Here is a 16,471-nt window from a genome sequence, read left to right on the forward strand (position 1 = left end):
GGTTAGCCCGGCTTACATAAGGACTATTTGGTACCACTTTAGTTTCGGTTCCAATGTGGGAACAACCTTGCTCCTTAAAACCCTTCGGATCACATGGGTGGTGTGGACTTGTGCTTCTGTCAAAGCCAAAAGCTCAGGTTATTTGGGCACTGATGGTACTCTGCCAATTCCTTGTAGAAAGATGGGATCTGCACCTGGGCCTTCCAGGTCAGAGTCTTGGTAGGACATCTGAAGCCTCCACTTGCTTCTGAATTTTCTGGAACCAAATTGCTTTTTTCTCTCATTTCAAGATCCTAGGAGAGAGAACCAACAGTAATAGGCCATGTCTGGAAGCAATTTGAGTGGGGGAAGGGGCACTTCGAGGCCTGCCCAGCCCTGTGTTCTTTGTTCAGCCTAGGGAATGGAGCCACAGCTGCCCGTTCCGGGCTCTTTTGGATAATTGCCCCCAGAAATATAACCTCTAGAAAAACAGCTTGCAACGTATTGCAGTCTCTCTTAAACAGATAAGATGATCAGAATCCAAAATGACTATTTTTCGTTAAGGAAATATTTCAAGAGGGGTGAGAGCACTAAAAAGAGCTGAATGCTCACCTCTGAGCTCCTGATGAGTGAGAAGGAATTTAAGGCCACTGTGACTGTGTATGTGACCAGAAGTCACATTAGACTCTGCCACGACTGGCAAATGTAGCTGGTATTCTTCCTGCAGCTCCTGTTATTCTCAGCTGGAAGTGATGTCCACACTCTTTCTCCAGCCCTGCCATCACCCACAATGCAAACCTACACTGAGCAACCAACCAGCAAGAGCCCCAGAGCAGCCTTGATAATGGGCAGATGGCTGCAGCCCATGGAGTATCAGCACCCCATGTGGACTTTTACATGAGAAATAAACCCCCATTTTGTTCAAGCTGCTGTAGTTTTATCTAGGTGGCTAAATAAAAAGTTCTAGTATCATGTATTTTTTTAAAATTTAAACATTTATTTACTTTTTTTTTAATATTTTTATTTATTTCTAGGAGAGAGAGAGCGTGAGCAGGGGAGGGTCAGAGAGAGAGGGAGTCACAGACTCTGAAATAGGCTCCAGGCTCTGAGCTGGCAGTCAGCACAGAACCCAACGCGGGGCTCGAACCCACAAACCACGAGATCATGACCTAAGCGAAAGTCGGACGCTTAACCGACTAAGCCACCCAGGCGCCCCAACATTTATTTACTTTTGAGAGAGACAGACAGAGTATGAGCAGGGGAGTGGCAGAGAGAGAGGGAGACACAGAATCTGAAGAAGGTTTGAGGCTCTGGGGTGTCAGCATAGAGCCCGACACGGGACTCAAATTCATGAACCGTGAGATCATGACCTGAGCCAAAGTCGGATGCTCAAGGGACTGAGCCACCCAGGTGCCCCTAGTAGCATGTATTTTAAAGTTGCTAAGAGAGTACAACTTAAATACAAAGAAAAAATGTTGTAACTATTGGAGGCAATGATGTTAACTAAACTTTTTGTAATCATTGTGCAATATATACATGTATCAAATCATGTTGGACACCTTACTTATACAGTGTTATAACTGGTATGTCAATTATATTTTAATAAAACTGGGGGATTAGAGGTGGGGGGAGTTCTGGCAAGCCTAGAAAGAAGCAAAAGAATTAGGTTCAAAGTGCTGGCAGTTCAGCAGCTACCTTGGGAGCCAGAAGGGAAGGCCCCGGGCAGCTTTCTCTGTATGGAGCATTTCCCTGTATCTCTAGGGCTGTCTGCTCCATGGTCCCCCCCCACAGTTCAGCTTCCTGAGTACCCCTAAAACTTCATCTTGGAAATATATTTAACTAACTGTATCTGACCGTCAAGCCTATGTGACCTTGTGGGTCCAGAAAAGGAAAAGAAAAACAGACAAAAACAGCAACAGACTCTTGACTCTTGGTCCAAATTCTCAGTAGAGAAAAGTGTCCTCTGACCTTTCTGCAGGGGCAATATCATAGCCAATGCAGTTTGTCTGAGGCAAAATTATTGCTAATTGAGAAGTGTTCTCTGCCTTTGGTGGATTCCCTGCTTTCAAGTGCTGGTTCAGTCATCTCTGGGATGGTAGGGAAACATGCCCACTGGGGGCCATGAGAGGGAATAGTTTCTCTTAGGAACTGATTTGACACATCTCAGGAGAGAGAAGGGACAGGCAACTCTAGAGAAGACAGTTTTGTGGCTCCACGCAAATCTTATTGGCTCCTTGGCTTCTTTCTTTTCCGTGGCAGCCCCAATCTCTTCCTGTGTGAACATCTCCTTTGAAAAGGCTGCTACGATCAGGTGGGCTGGGTGGGGTTAGCTAGGGGAAGGTAGATGGCCAAGGATTGGGAAGTGCAGGTGATGTGGGGGATATGGGGTGGGGAAATTGGGGGAATAAACCCTATCGCCCAAGATCAAAGCTAGGGAAATTCTCACTGCCAAGTCCAAAGGTCAGAGGCAGAGTGGAAAATTAGACACAAAGCTAACGTCAGGAGCCAGCGGAAGTGGCAAAAACGGAAACAGGCCAGGGAAGAAGACCAGGAGGTACATGGTGCCCACTGAGAATGAACTGGCAACAAGCCGAGCTTCACTGGTTTCAATGTGGGCTCGGACAAAGAGGGTCCCAACGAGGAAGACAGGGCCTACCTGGGTTGAAGCCCTAGCAAACGGAAAAGAGGAGAACCCAGTGTTTCTTAACCCAATTCTGTAACTTTCCTAACACCACACTGTGTGCATTTGTGCATTTTTCTTACATTGCTAAAGGGAACAGCACCCCCCAGAGGGTTATCTTAATGCTTGAATGTGATCATCCCTCGAGGAGGATCGCTGCTGGCTCTCCGGTCTTGGCATGGGCCTCGAGTGGTGGGAGGCCTCGGCTACCCTCTAAAGGAGCCGAATCCCCCCGCCAAGCGTGCCCCAGGGGCTCGCTGCGGCGCTGCTGCCGTCTGAACCTATTCCCCCCAGGAGACAGAGGAAGCGTGAAGTCAGCAGTGGAGGATGGACACACGCGGATGGACACACGCGGAGGGACGCCTTAAAAGAGGGGGAGTGTAACTGCTGCCCCTCCAGGCAACTGCAGGCGCTGCTCAAATGGGGACGATGACGGGCTCAAAGGTTAACGTGAGGTGGGCCCGCTTCTGCATAATCCGTCCGTTCCGTCGTATTGGGAAAAATAACGTGCCCTCGCCGCTCTGGTACTGGATCCGGGCGAGGGCTCTGCGGCGGCGCGGGGCGCAAGACGCCCGGCTCCGCGTTCCGGCCTTTGTCCAACCTCGTGCAGGGTCGCGCAACCGCGCCCCCCAGCGCCGGAGTCCGCCCAGGCGGAGAGGGGCGGAGCCCGGCTCCCAGCCCGCCCCCCGGGGGCCGCGGCGCGCCGGCGTGACGTGACGCGTGCCGACGTCGGCGCACGCCGAGACGGAAGAGGCGCGGGCCGGGAAAGGAGCTGGCCGGTTGCTGCGGCGCCTCAGTCCCCATGGCGCTGTGGCGCGGCTCTGCGTACGCCGGCTTCCTGGCGCTGGCGGTGGGCTGTGTCCTCCTGCTGGAGCCGCAGCTGCCCGGCTCGGCGCTGCGCTCGCTGTGGAGCTCGCTACAGCTGGCGCCCGCGCCCCCGGGACCCGGCTCCCCTGAGGGCCGCTTGGCGGCCGCCTGGGACGCGCTCATTGTACGGCCGGCCCGGCGTTGGCGCCGCGTGGCCGTGGGGTGAGTGCCTGCGGGGCCTGCGGCTCTGGGTCTCTCCACGGAGGTGCGGCCGCTCCGGGCCTCCTGGGGCCACCTTGGCGGAGTCCGGGCGGCTGGGGAGCTGGGAGGTCGAGCCGCGCAGAGACGGGTTCCCAGATGTCCCCGGGAGGCCCCCTCGGCGCTGGTGTCCACGCCGCTTCCTTGACGAGAAGCGTCGGAGGTCTGGGACGAGCCTTGTTCGTCGCTGCTGCAAGGACTCACCAGACTGCTGCTTGCTCTAGCTAGCCTCTGCGTCCCTCTTCTCGGGAGGACCCGCCTAGTAGCCTCTTGCAAATCCCGCGCAGCCTGACATCCTCCTGTTCCAGTCTCCTTCGTTCCTGTTTCAGCTCTTCTGTTTCAGCCTTTTTGCGGTCAGAGACACCTGGTTCTTAACGACGCGTATCCTCTTGCTTCTGAACTTCTTGAGTGAGTGGCGTGCTCGCTGCCTTTAAGTGCCGACTTTATTTCCCTTGTTTTCCCTTCCCGAACAAGGAAGTGTGGGAGACCACCACTCTACTGAAACTACTCTCTCAAAACTCACTGGTGACTTGTTGATTTTCTAGTTCAGTTGCCCTTATTTTAGTTTTTGTTCCCAACTCTCTGCAGGCTTCCACGCGCTAAAGAGGTTCGCTTTTTGAAACTTTCTTCTTCCCCTGACTTCAGCGACGTGGCATATATACGGTTCTCTCAGCTCACAGTGCCACCTTTCTTTGTGTTCCTCTCCAAAAATGTATTCTCTTCATACTAACTTTACACCCTGGCTCAGTTAGACTTAAATATCTTGCCTCCCCCTAAAAGCCCCATACGAAAGCAGACCATCTGTGAAGTATTCTGCTGGATTTTTCAGTGCTGGGGGAAGGCTAAGGCAGAGCAAAATTATCTTGAAGGTTAGACACAATAATCGTGTGATCTAGCATGGTGTCTGCTGTAAAGAGCACTCGCATGTCAGATATATAGATATAGATATATAGATATATTTTAATGTCAGTATCTTGTTTCTTGGGATTTATCCCCTTTTACCTCTTCTTTCAAGTTCAGGCCCTTTCACCGACTTCCTTATCAGCTTCTTAATTGTCCTTCCTGGTGTTAATGCACATTCGATAAAAATGATCACCTACATGGTATGTGTCAGGTCCGTGCTAAGTTCTGAGGAGGCAGAAATGGGTGAAGCAAGATCCCTGCCTCATTTGTTGAAAAGAGATACATTCATTATTAGTGCACATGCTGTCATAGTAGAATGCCACAGTCTGAGTGGCTTAAACAACAGAAATTTATTTTCTCACAGTTGTAGATGCTGATAGTCTCAGATCAAGGTGAGGTGCTGGCAAGATTGGCTTCTAGTGGGTCCTCTGTTCCTGACTTGCAGATGCCCCCTTCTCATATGTACCCATATGGCCTTTTCTCTGTGCATGCACACTCCTGGTGTCTCTTCCTCTTACTATGTGGACTTTAGCCCTCTTAGGTTAAATAGTCCCTATCTCCAAAAACAGTCACGTTTGTGGTTTGTGCTTCAACATATGAATTGGTGGGGGACAGGGGCACACAGTGCTGTCTGTAACAATTATCAAAAGTGCTTTGCAGAACTAGTGCTAAAAACAAGGTAGCCTTGTGTCCCACAGGATTACTGATTCTTCCCAGGATGAGGTTTTGGAAAATGCTCCATCTTTCTGAGAAAGTGATGTTACATTTACTATGGCTGAATCACAAATCCCCCCAAAACTTGGTAGCTTAAAACATGGTCATTTTATTATCCTTTCTGATTCTGAGGTTCAGTTAGGCTCTGCGAGGCACTTCTCACGTGCGTTGTCACGCAGCTTCAGTCAGATGGTGCCTGGGACTGGAATCCTCCTACAGGTTGGTTGTGGTTGTCAGCTACGGCCTCAGCTGGTGTTTTCTCCTGAGCAGGCGTTCTGTGCAGCTACGTAGGTTTCTCATAGCAGGGTAAGGAGACAATGTCCCGAGACGAGCAGGCAGAAGCCTTAATGCCTTTTACCACCTAATCTTCAAAGCACATAGCATTAACTTCTACCACAGTCCTAGGTCCAACTGGTTTCAAAGGGCTGGGATTTAGAGCGCATCTTGATGGGAGGAATGTCAATGTCACGTTGTAAAAAAGAATGTGGGATGGAACATCTTGTGGCCATCTTGGAAAATATATTCTGCTATAGTGATATACTGCATGGGATATACGCCCTGGAGAAGAAAGGGGATTTCTCCACACAAGGGTGGGGGAGTAAGTCTACTGAAGCAGAGAGAACCAAATGTGAAGTATACAGTTTGGGAACAGCAAGTTGGCCGTGTTTTGAGTGAAGGACCTTATGGTAGAGAGAGGTTAGTAAATGATGCTGAGAAGGGCCTTTTATATCAGGGAAGGTGGTGGGAGAGCAGTAAAGTTTTATAAGCAGGTAAATAAGACTAAGTTCTTCTTCGTTACATTCCTTTCAGGAATGTAAAGGATGGGTTTTGAGCCGTGGCTCTAACCTCATTGACAGTTTCACATCATTTTTGTGGGTAACAGACATCCGTTGGTAACATTTTTCATTACCCAAAGTGATTTTATTTTAGCCCTAAAAATGGCAATATGCGAGGCATAGGTGAGAGAAGTTGCAGTACGTGCACTAGAATTTCATTTGGGGGAGGGGCTGTTGTAGTTTGACTTCTCAGGAGAACACACACATTCACTTGCACTCTCAATGCACAATTTAGTGTGGTTCATGAGGAGGAAAGTCTTGACATCCTGACCTTAGTTAAGAGGCCGTTGTGAGGTCTGGGTGAAGGGAGAGAAGAGCCTTTTTTCATTGACAGTTGTACTCGATGTGAGATTTGTTAACAGGTTGAGTGTGGTAAAGAAAGGCAGTCCAAAATGACAAGTTTTCAGCATCAGGTATTTTATAACCTTATATAGGCAGATACAAATATTGTCATCTAGTAGCAGAGTCACAGGTAAGCCGGTTTCTAGCTTCGACCGTGTTCATGCCACATTACTGCCAAAAGTGATTAAGAAAAGGGAAAAAGTTTGTGTTGAAAGGTAACAGGTTGGATTTCAGAGGAAGGGCACTGTACCTGCTTGTGGGATTTCAAATGAAGCTGAGCCTTCAGCTAACAGTGAAGCTGAAGTTTAGGAGCCATATTGAGAACAGGCTTGCAGGCTTTGGGGATACCAATAGTTAGGTTGAGGTCAGAGACTGGATAGGATCACCCTGGAAGAGAGCAAGAAGGGAAGGTAAATGGCAAGGGTGGAATTCTGGAAGGCACCAGCATGTAGGGGGCTGGTGGAAAGGACCCAGAGAAAAACTGGATAGGAGGAGTTTCAAGAAGATGGTCAGTGGCAAGCACACTACCACACCTTTCTAAAATGTGCCACCTCCTCTGCTCCAAAATCAGACTCTGGTGCCTAAGACCCAATGGGTGAATCATGAACCTAATGTTCATTCCTCAATACCTGGCTTTCCCCTGACCTTTCGAAGCATGTCTTACTCCACTCCTCTGTTCAACTCTCCATTCTAACTAGATCCACATTCTTATTGTATCCAGACAGAAAGTTAATCCCATCATCTGCAACTATGCTTGTGCACGCTGCCTGTGAGGGCTTCAGTATCAGATAAATCTAGGTTTGAATTTAGGCCCCTCCGTTTGTGCCCTTTGGAATGTTAGTCAGCCTCCAGCCTCGGCTTCTCTCAACTGAAAACAGTGATGACTCCTTGCCTGTCTTACTGCGTTTTGCAAAGTAGAGTGATCTCTCTGAAAATGCGTGCCTTACCATGCATTGCTTCAGAAATACCAGCCTTCTCTCTCTGTCCAGAGTACCATCCAGAGTTCTGCGCAGGGATCACTGCCCCTGCCCCTTTGGATTTCTTTTCTCTGCACTTCTGCCTCTGGTGATTATGATTGCCTATTGTAAATATCTCAGGTATAGGGTTAAACCTAGGAAGAACCTAAGGAAACATTTTATAGATAATGAAACAGAAGGGAGGTGATGAGAACCACCATCCTTGCCTTTAAAAAACTTACAGCCTAGAAGGGGAACTGTGCCCCCTTCCCCCCCCCATGCCCCCCAACAAGCTTCTGACAGTAAGGCCTGGAAGTCCAGGCTCCCCTGCCCTTATAGCTCTTCTTGTTTGGACATTCAGTATCTGTTGCCTTGCTTTATTTTCCAGTTATTTCATCCATGTCTTCCTTTCCTCCAAACTCATAATCTTTTATATCTTTCTTACTCAACTGTGAAATTCTGCGTAAAGTCAAATGAGCATAATTTTGTGGTTCTTTTGCTCCCTCCCTCTCTCGAGTTCCCCTGATAATAAAATGACGTAGGCAATGTGCTTGTTTACATTTTCAGATGCTGTTGAATTGAGGTGAGTGCAGAGGAAGATTCTTGCTCTGGTCAAAGGGTAACTAGAAAGCACATGGAGAAGTACTTAGTTTGGTGTCTGGCACAGAGATGTTCAGTGATCTTTTTATTATTAAAAGCTACTAAATAACATGTTTTCCTTTTATAAGATTTTTTCCCCTTAGTATTCATGGCATGATTAAATTGAGGGGTGGAAAGTGTTCCTATGGTAGTTACATTTTTTAAAATCAGAATTCTAGGGGGGGGATAAAATCAGAATTCTGTTGGGCTTTGTCTTATGTTGCAAAATATGCTGAACATTGTTCCTTTTTGGTTTTGTTTTTTTGTAACTTCTGTAAACTTCCACCATTCTCATCTTTAAAGAATCAAACTGGGGGCACCTGAGTGGCTCAGTTGGTTAGGTGTCCGACTTCGGCTCAGGTTGTGATCTCACGGTTTGTGAGTTCAAGCCCCACATTGGGCTCTGTGCTGACAGCTCTGAGCCTGGAGCCTGCTTCAGATTCTGTCTCTCTCTCTCTCTCTCTCTCTCTCTCTGCCCCTCTGTTACTCGCACTATCTCAAAAATAAATAAGTATTTTTAAAAATTTTTAAAAAAGAAGAGTATCCAGTATCCTATGGATATTTATAGATATGATATGGATATGAAGGTGATGTATTTGTGGAAGTCGCTGTCTTCAAGTATGGGCATTCCTCAGTGTCTGAACTTTGTTCTCCATACTCCGTACCCAAATCCATTGGGATACATTTCCTAGATAGGACTCTTTGGTGGAAATAGGGTCTCTTGCTATCCAAACTTGCACTGTCTGAAACTAGGGAACCTACTTGAATCTGAGAGCCAGGGATAGTATTCCTATTAAGAGTCTACCCTTTAGACATGTAATGTTGCATCCAGTAGAAATAAAGAACACCCTGTATGAGGTGGAATTGAGACCAATTTCTAAGGTGTGCTTGGTTTATGATCATGCAGGACTATGAAAGGGATGTCTTTTAAACACAGTTCAGCACCTGCCATATGAATGTCAATGTAAAGTAAATTTGAGCATTTAAATGCTGATTGGTAGGCAGAAATCTTTTTTAAAGCACGTGATCCATAGGGGAAAAATAAAGCATCCTTAAGATGAGAGTGTCGTCAGTTTGTATCACTAGGAGAGGTCTGTCTCTTCCTTGCCATTGTAAACCTTATATCTAGTCTACATATGAACCTTTTAAAAATTATATTGTTTTTCAGTTGTAAAAGTAATACGTGCTTTTAAGAATTAGAAACAAATCTAATGAAAAATGAAATTCCTCTCCCTTACCCAATCCCATTTTTCTTAGGGATTACCACCATCAATGACTTTGTTAATTTCCACATGTAGAGGTTTTTTTGGTTTGTTTGTTTTTTAAGAGACTAGAAGGGAAACATTGTAGGTGTATTCCATATTAGAATCCAATCCTTTGAGCCTTCTTTATTGATTATATTTTATAGTTTCAAAGCTGCTTGGATTTCACCTGGAAGCCCAGCCCCCTTCTCAACAGGAGCTATTGGTTGGCCTGCTGTGGGCCTAGGTCCTCTCAGGCTTACAAGCTGCCTGTGTGGTCATCTAGCCCCATTGGCAAGAATGACATCCTCAATAGGCAGAGGCAGGAATAAAGGTGACTCTGGGGTGGGGGACAGGAAGTCCTCATCTAGCTACCCAAATTATTTGACCCTTCTCTTTTAAGGGATGGCGTTTAGTAAAGCAACATTAAAAATATAAGCCAGAACTTTTCTGTGCACACGTAGGAGAGAGGCCATGCCAGACAACCGGAGTGCTTTATAATTTGAGTCTGCAGAGCCAACCAGGTGATGCAGCATTGGTTTCTTATGATCCCTTTAAGGTCATGGATTGATCTAATGAATCCCTGCCAAGTGATGAGTTGTTACAAGACTGTAGGTGTGCCTAAGTCTTTAAAGCACCTCTTAACTCTTTAAGAGTTTCAGCTGGGAGTACTTAGACATTTAGGTATTTAGTGTCTTAACCACCTTCCAAATGTGTCTTTGGAGGGAAACTCTCTGATACTTGACTTTTGACCAAAACTTACATTTTGCTTACTTTGCACTAAGCAGTGTTCCTAAGCATATATTAACTTCATCTTCAAAACAGCTCTATAAGTTAAGTACCCATATTACACCATTCTATGAATGAGGAGATTGAGATACAGAAATTTGACTTGCCCAAGTCACAAAGCCAGTATGAATCCAGACAGTTTGGCTCTGTCAGCATTTTCTCAGAAGTGCTGTATTTGTGTTATCATGATATCTTTGTTCTAAAATGCTGAGCAGTTGTCTTCTCTTTGTAGCTTATAAAGATTTGCCAACCTATTGAAAAGAATCCTGTGTTCTTTTTTTTTTTTAATTTTTTTAATGTTTTATTTATTTCTAGGAGAGAGAGAGAGAGACAGCGTGTGCAGGGGAGGGTCGGAGAGAGGGGGAGTCACAGACTGAAACAGGCTCCAGGCTCTGAGCTGGCAGTCAGCACAGAGCCCGACGCGGGGCTCGAACCNGACTGAAACAGGCTCCAGGCTCTGAGCTGGCAGTCAGCACAGAGCCCGACGCGGGGCTCGAACCCACGAACCGCGAGATCATGACCTAAGCGAAAGTCGGACGCTTAACCGACTAAGCCACCCAGGCGCCCCGAAAAGAATCCTGTGTTCTGATCCAAAGAAATATTCTGGCATATGTCCAAATAAAGGAATCTTCCTTCTGCCTATGCTGTGTACTTCCCAGTTAAGGTTTCAGATCCACTTCATCTGTTTTTCTGTTTGAATACAGTTTCTGGAAACATTTCTCTGTTGTTAAATGCAGACTAGCTGCCTTGGTGCTTCTGGTTTTTTCTTTCATGCTGTCTCTTTCCTCCTTCCAGAGTCAATGCCTGTGTGGATGTAGTGCTCTCAGGAGTGAAGCTCTTGCAGGCGCTTGGTCTGAGTCCTGGGAATGGGAAAGATCACACCATCCTGCATTCAAGGAATGATCTGGAAGAAACTTTCATTCACTTCTTGGAGAAGGGAGCAGCAGCTGAGCGCTTCTTCAGTGATAAGGAAGCTTTCCATGGCATTGCCCAGATTGCGTCAGAGCTCCCAGGAGCCCAGGTCTGTTTGGTTCACCAGCAGTAAATTAAGAGAAGGTGGGGAAAGATACCTTTTTGTATGGTTCCTAGAAAGAACTGATAAACTTTTCCTTCATTCTCTCCCAAGGGTGATTGTTGGGAATCCAGTTCTACAGCATTTTTCCCTGTTTGTAAGATGTATGTCTGAACTTGCATTAACTCCACTGTTTCCAGTCGGTTCAATTCAGCCAACATTTATGAAGCATCGGTACTAAGAGTTTGGTTCTGGTTCATCCATGAAATTTCTCTTTTTTCGTATTACCCAAGTTTAAGGTGGGAAGGATACCTACCTCTTAACTTGTTTGGGTATTGCTTGTGGCTGATAATGTAGAGTAATTATAATATGACTGAGTCCCTCCTGAGCAGAATAAGGCCAGATGCACAGAGAACTGGTTGTAGCTTTTACATGGCAAGGGAGTCCTCACCTCTGCTCTAGTGTTCCATAGCCAGGCTCCTTACCTCGACATTACTGACTCTTAGGGTTGGATAGTTCTTTGTTGTAGGGGCTGTCCTGCATGTTGTGAGATGTTCAGCATCTCTGCCATCTACCTTTTGGATGACAGTGGCACTCCCCTCCCTCCCCAGGTGTGACAATTAAAAATGTCTCCAGACATGGTCAGTTGTTTCCAGGGTTAGGGAGAGGAGAGAAGCAAACTGGTTGAAAACTGCTGGTCTAGATCAGTGGTCTCAGACCTGAAACACAGAATCATTGTTACACTGAATTTGTTGTTTGAGGACTTTGTTTTGAGAACCCCCAGTCTGCAGGGTAGAACCTGTCTGAGATGGAGAGAGCTTAGAGTGCCCACATGGTCCATATATTTTCTTGAGGTCCAGATATTTCATGGAGTAAGAGGAAGTTGTGGGGCCAGAGACCTCAGGCCCTCCCCTCACCCCAGCATACCTGCTGCTACACGTGCCCTCTTGCCTCCTGAGGCTGAATTTTTATTGTTTATTTCAGCCTGTCTCCACCCCCAGTTCTTCTTACCTAAAATCTTCCCTTGGCTAGTCACCCAGTCTGGACATGGTTCTTGCTAGCGGAGCTCTTAATGCCATTTTTAATTGGTACCTTTCACAGGCCTTTCTTTATGACCACTTTTATTTTGAGAACTTTTAAGATTTTAAAGGTTTTTTTTTTTCCTTTGAAGCTTCCCATTTGAACATTAGAAGTGGGCATGGGTTTTACCCAGCCGAGTTTGTAAAGAGGACAGCAAGCTGTTAAAATGTCAGCTACGATCATTTTTACAGCTGAACTCAGTAGTGAGATTCTGATCTCTTATGAAAGAATCTTGATAGTTACAACATGATGATAGGTGTGCTGCTAAAAGCCTTTATGATTATAGTATTTGAACCACTAATTCAATTTCTGTTCTCTTCTGCCTTGATCCTGCCTTTTGTTTCATAACGCAAAAAAAATTTTTTTTCTACAGAAACTTCACCTAGCTTTTTGATTGTCCAAGTCATTTGTTAAAATTATGAAACCTAAAATGTGTTATTTACCTTCCACTAGGGTAACACTTAATTTGGAGTCTTTTCAAACTCCCTTAAGCTGTAAGGCACATTGATAAAACAGCAGTTAATAACTATTATACGAAAAATCTAAAATCCACTTCATAGAATCTTAATATATTCCCCCAAGATTTTTAGTAAGTTCTTTTGGCTGTCATTGTCAAATATAAATTAATGCTAACATGTCAAAAGACCAGATTTTAGCCTGTATTACAGAAAGCTTTACGTTTATTTAAAGGAAGCTGTTACTGTTTATCTGAATCTAAAAATTGGCCAACACAAAGCTTAGGATGAAAGTGATGTCTAGAATCTAGAATTGTGTGTTTAGTCTGTGTGTCTGCATGTGACTGAGGACTGGAAGGTGAGGTGGTGGCATCCCCTCTAGGCAAGACTATTGATGAGGCTTCTCAGTTTTCCTAGTCAAGCATCAGCCTTAACTCCTACCTATCAGGTATCCAAAGCGTGTGGATCCATCCTTGGCAACATGGAACATCAGTTGTCTGCTCTCCATCACCAGGTCTGCTGCTGAGAGAGGTGGTATTTAGGAGAGGTTCTGTGTTAGAGTCTGTTACCCTTAGATTTGCTCCCAAGTAGGCGTTTGTTTTTGTTTTCTTGTTGTTCTTTTGTTTATTAATTAATGTTTATTTTTGAGAGAGAGAGAAAGAGTGCAAGTTGGGGGAGGGGCAGAGAGAGAGGGAGACACAGAATCCGAAGCAGGCTCCAGGCTCTGAGGTGTCAGCACAGAACCTGATGTGAGGCTTGAACTCACGAACTACGAGATCATGACCTGAGCCAAAGTCGACGTCTAAGCCACAGCCACCCAGGCCCTAGGAAGGCCTTTGTATTTTCTAACACATCTTTCTCAAAACTGAGCAACAAACATTCACTGAGCGCTTAACTATAAGAAGCCAGTCCTGCCCTGAGGGAGCTAGTCATGTACCCAGATGAGAGTAGCCAAAGTGGACAAGGGCTGTAGTGGAGGTTTGAGTATAGGGGCAGCAAGGGATCTATAATCCTGTCTGGGAATGGGACTGTGGAGGCTGAGGTGGCAGTGGGGTAAGAGGGACAGAAAACATGGCATAAGAGGTGAGTACAGCTGTTTCTTGAGAAGTAATTAGGCATTTACCAGTGCCTGAGAAGGGGCAGGCATCCTGAACAAAGGAAGCAGCGTGTACTAAAAGCACAAAGACCTAGGAAGGCAGACTCAGTTGCAAGCATGGTGTGGGAGGAAAGGGCAGGAGAGGAGGGTATAAAGGAGGGCAGGGGGCAGGTAAAGAAAAAAAACCCGTGTGCCTCACTTAGAAGTTGGATTTTAGTTCATTGTAGTATCGAATGATTTTTAGGAGAATGACACGATCATACATTCATTTTAGAAGGATTGTAGTGTAGGAGATAAGATTTATCCACATTTTTCATATTTCCTTTATCTGTTATGGCTTCCTGGAAGCTCAAGGCCAGATTTGATCTACAGTTACGGCAGTTATACTGATTTTCATGGTTGGTATATTTGGTTTTTTTCCACCTTTGCTTGTACTTCATTGTGTCTGTTAACCTATGAGGTTAATGATCTTATTAACCTCATCTGTGTGGCATTGTTATAAAGTAGCCTCAAAATGTTTTGGGGGGAAAATGGACCATGAATTCATTAAATTAAAAATTATTAAACTTGCCTAACATAGTTGTGCTAAAATATTGTCTAATAACTTTGAACTATCTTACAGCACTATGTAGGAGGAAATGCGGCTTTAATTGGACAGAAATTTGCAGCCAACTCAGATTTAAAGGTAGGTCAAATACCCAGCTTAAAACCTCCATCTTTTACTAGTGTTTTCAATAAATTTAGGGGCAAGAATGAATATTCAATATATATAGGACCACCTAGTATGTGCCAGACCCTAGGTCGCTTGTTAGAAGGCAATATAGTAATAGTAGGACAGTGGTAATAGCTAATGCTTTTTCAGTGCTTACTGTGTGCCTGACAGAGCTTTACATAAGTTAGCTCAGTCCTGGCAACAGCGGAGCCCAGTTGGTACTCTTGTTGGTACTGTAATAGTCTTGCTTTCCACATAAAGCTGAAGGCATTGAGAAGTTCATGGCTAATCAGAAATGGAATCTTCTAATCCAGGACCCTATAGCCCACGTCCTTAAATACTATATCATGTGATGGTTAAGAGCCTCTGGGCTCCAGAATCAGGACCTAGGACTGGGGAATACGCAGTGACGAGAGAAAATGTAGATGACTGTATTGATGAGCTTGGATCCAGAGTGTTGGAAAATGAAGGCCTCAGGTAGAGGTCAGTGGTGGTGTCTTCAAACATTTGGTTTAAATAGAATTAAAAATGACTGCTCTGTTCAAAATAACGTAAGCAGGTTCTCTGTTATGAGTAGGTAAGTCTGGAGTGGGGGGGGACAGCAAGGAGGTTATTGCTGTTGTCCTGCTGTAAAATGGATTAGAGCAGCCAGAAGGGGAGAAACCACGTATCTAAAGCCTCCTAAAATGGAATCCTTTCTATGTGAGGACAAAGCAGATAGACTTAACAAAGATGATTCTGGAGTAAACAAACTTGAGAAGTGCAAAATAGTTGTGGCTACTGATGACAGGGAGGGGAGCTGTAAACAGTCCTCAAGTTTGGGGAACCAGCCTGAAAACAGAAATATGGGTCAGGGGCACAGAATCAAGACCCCAGAGATATACCCCGAAATACAGATAATCAGCTGGTTGAGGAGAAAAAATTCATATGGAGCCACACTGTACACCACCAAGAGATGGATGTGCATAGATGTGAGTACATGTTAAAGTGTGAACATTGCGGGGCGCCTGGGTGGCTTAGTCGGTTAAGCGTCCGACTTTCGCTTAGGTCATGATCTCGCGGTTCGTGGGTTCGAGCCCTGCGTCGGGCTCTGTGCTAACTGCCAGCTCAGAGCCTGGAGCCTGTTTCAGTCTGTGCCTCCCTCTCTCTCTGACCCTCCCCTGCTCACGCTGTCTCTCTCTCTCTCTCTCCTAGAAATAAATAAAACATTAAAAAAAAATTTTTTTTAAAAAAGTGTGAACATTGCATTTTAATAAAAATTAAAGTTCTCATGAAATATGAGGGTGAAAAATACAAATTTTTTGCAGCCAGTTTCTTTATAGGTAGTAATTAACTCCCAAATAGAGATTAGAAATTCTAAAGCTGACTTTCAGAAATATCGCCAGTTAATAGATTGAAGAGAAGGTCAATTATAAACTCATTAGAGCCCAGATTCTTCCCATCAGACTCTTGGTCCCTAAAAGGCCACCTGCCTGACCCTGAGAAGCATTCTGGCCTCTGGGAGGACAACACTCTAGAAGTCCTGGGTGAATACAAGATTGACCTTTAACGTTGACCTCTTCAGAAAATAGCATTTACTGTTGGTTCCTGGCAAATCTGGGCCTAAGACTAGTCCAGTTGGGAGGCATCCTGATACAATAAGCCTGGCCTTAGTAGGAGATTGAGAAAAGAAAAGGGACATCTACACAATCTTCACAACAATCTGAAGAAATAAAGTATTATTACCTTTTTGGACATGACAGAAAGAGGCCCAAAGAAGTTAAGTAATGTGGCCCAGGACACCTAGCCAGTAAATGATTGAACCAGGATTCACATTCCAGCTCTGCCTTGACCTCACCACCCATAACTGCACTCTCCTGAAAGGCTTCTCAACATGGACAGAGTGATCATTTGAAAACAACCAGAGATTAAGGCCTAGGTGTTTTCCGAAGGTAATAGTAATAGCTAGCATTTACATAGTTCTTACTAAATC

General features: G+C 45.3%; 1 protein-coding gene across 2 annotated transcripts in view; it reads left to right on the forward strand.

The window, feature by feature from the left end:
• The first annotated feature begins 3,411 nt into the window (after positions 1-3,411).
• The window catches only part of ADPGK (ADP dependent glucokinase), a 34,943-nt gene continuing 21,883 nt past the window's right edge, over positions 3,412-16,471 (forward strand). For both annotated transcript variants that reach the window (XM_039237853.1, XM_039237854.1), the window contains exons 1-3: positions 3,412-3,688; positions 10,940-11,165; positions 14,410-14,472. In XM_039237853.1, coding sequence (XP_039093784.1) covers positions 3,462-3,688; positions 10,940-11,165; positions 14,410-14,472 — 516 coding nt within the window. In that variant the 5' untranslated portion in view covers positions 3,412-3,461. The remainder of the gene's footprint in view (positions 3,689-10,939; positions 11,166-14,409; positions 14,473-16,471) is intronic.

This window comes from Hyaena hyaena, unplaced genomic scaffold (genome assembly GCF_003009895.1).
Source record: "Hyaena hyaena isolate Hyena2069 unplaced genomic scaffold, ASM300989v1 scaffold_130, whole genome shotgun sequence".
In the NCBI taxonomy this organism is placed as follows: Eukaryota; Metazoa; Chordata; class Mammalia; order Carnivora; family Hyaenidae; genus Hyaena; species Hyaena hyaena.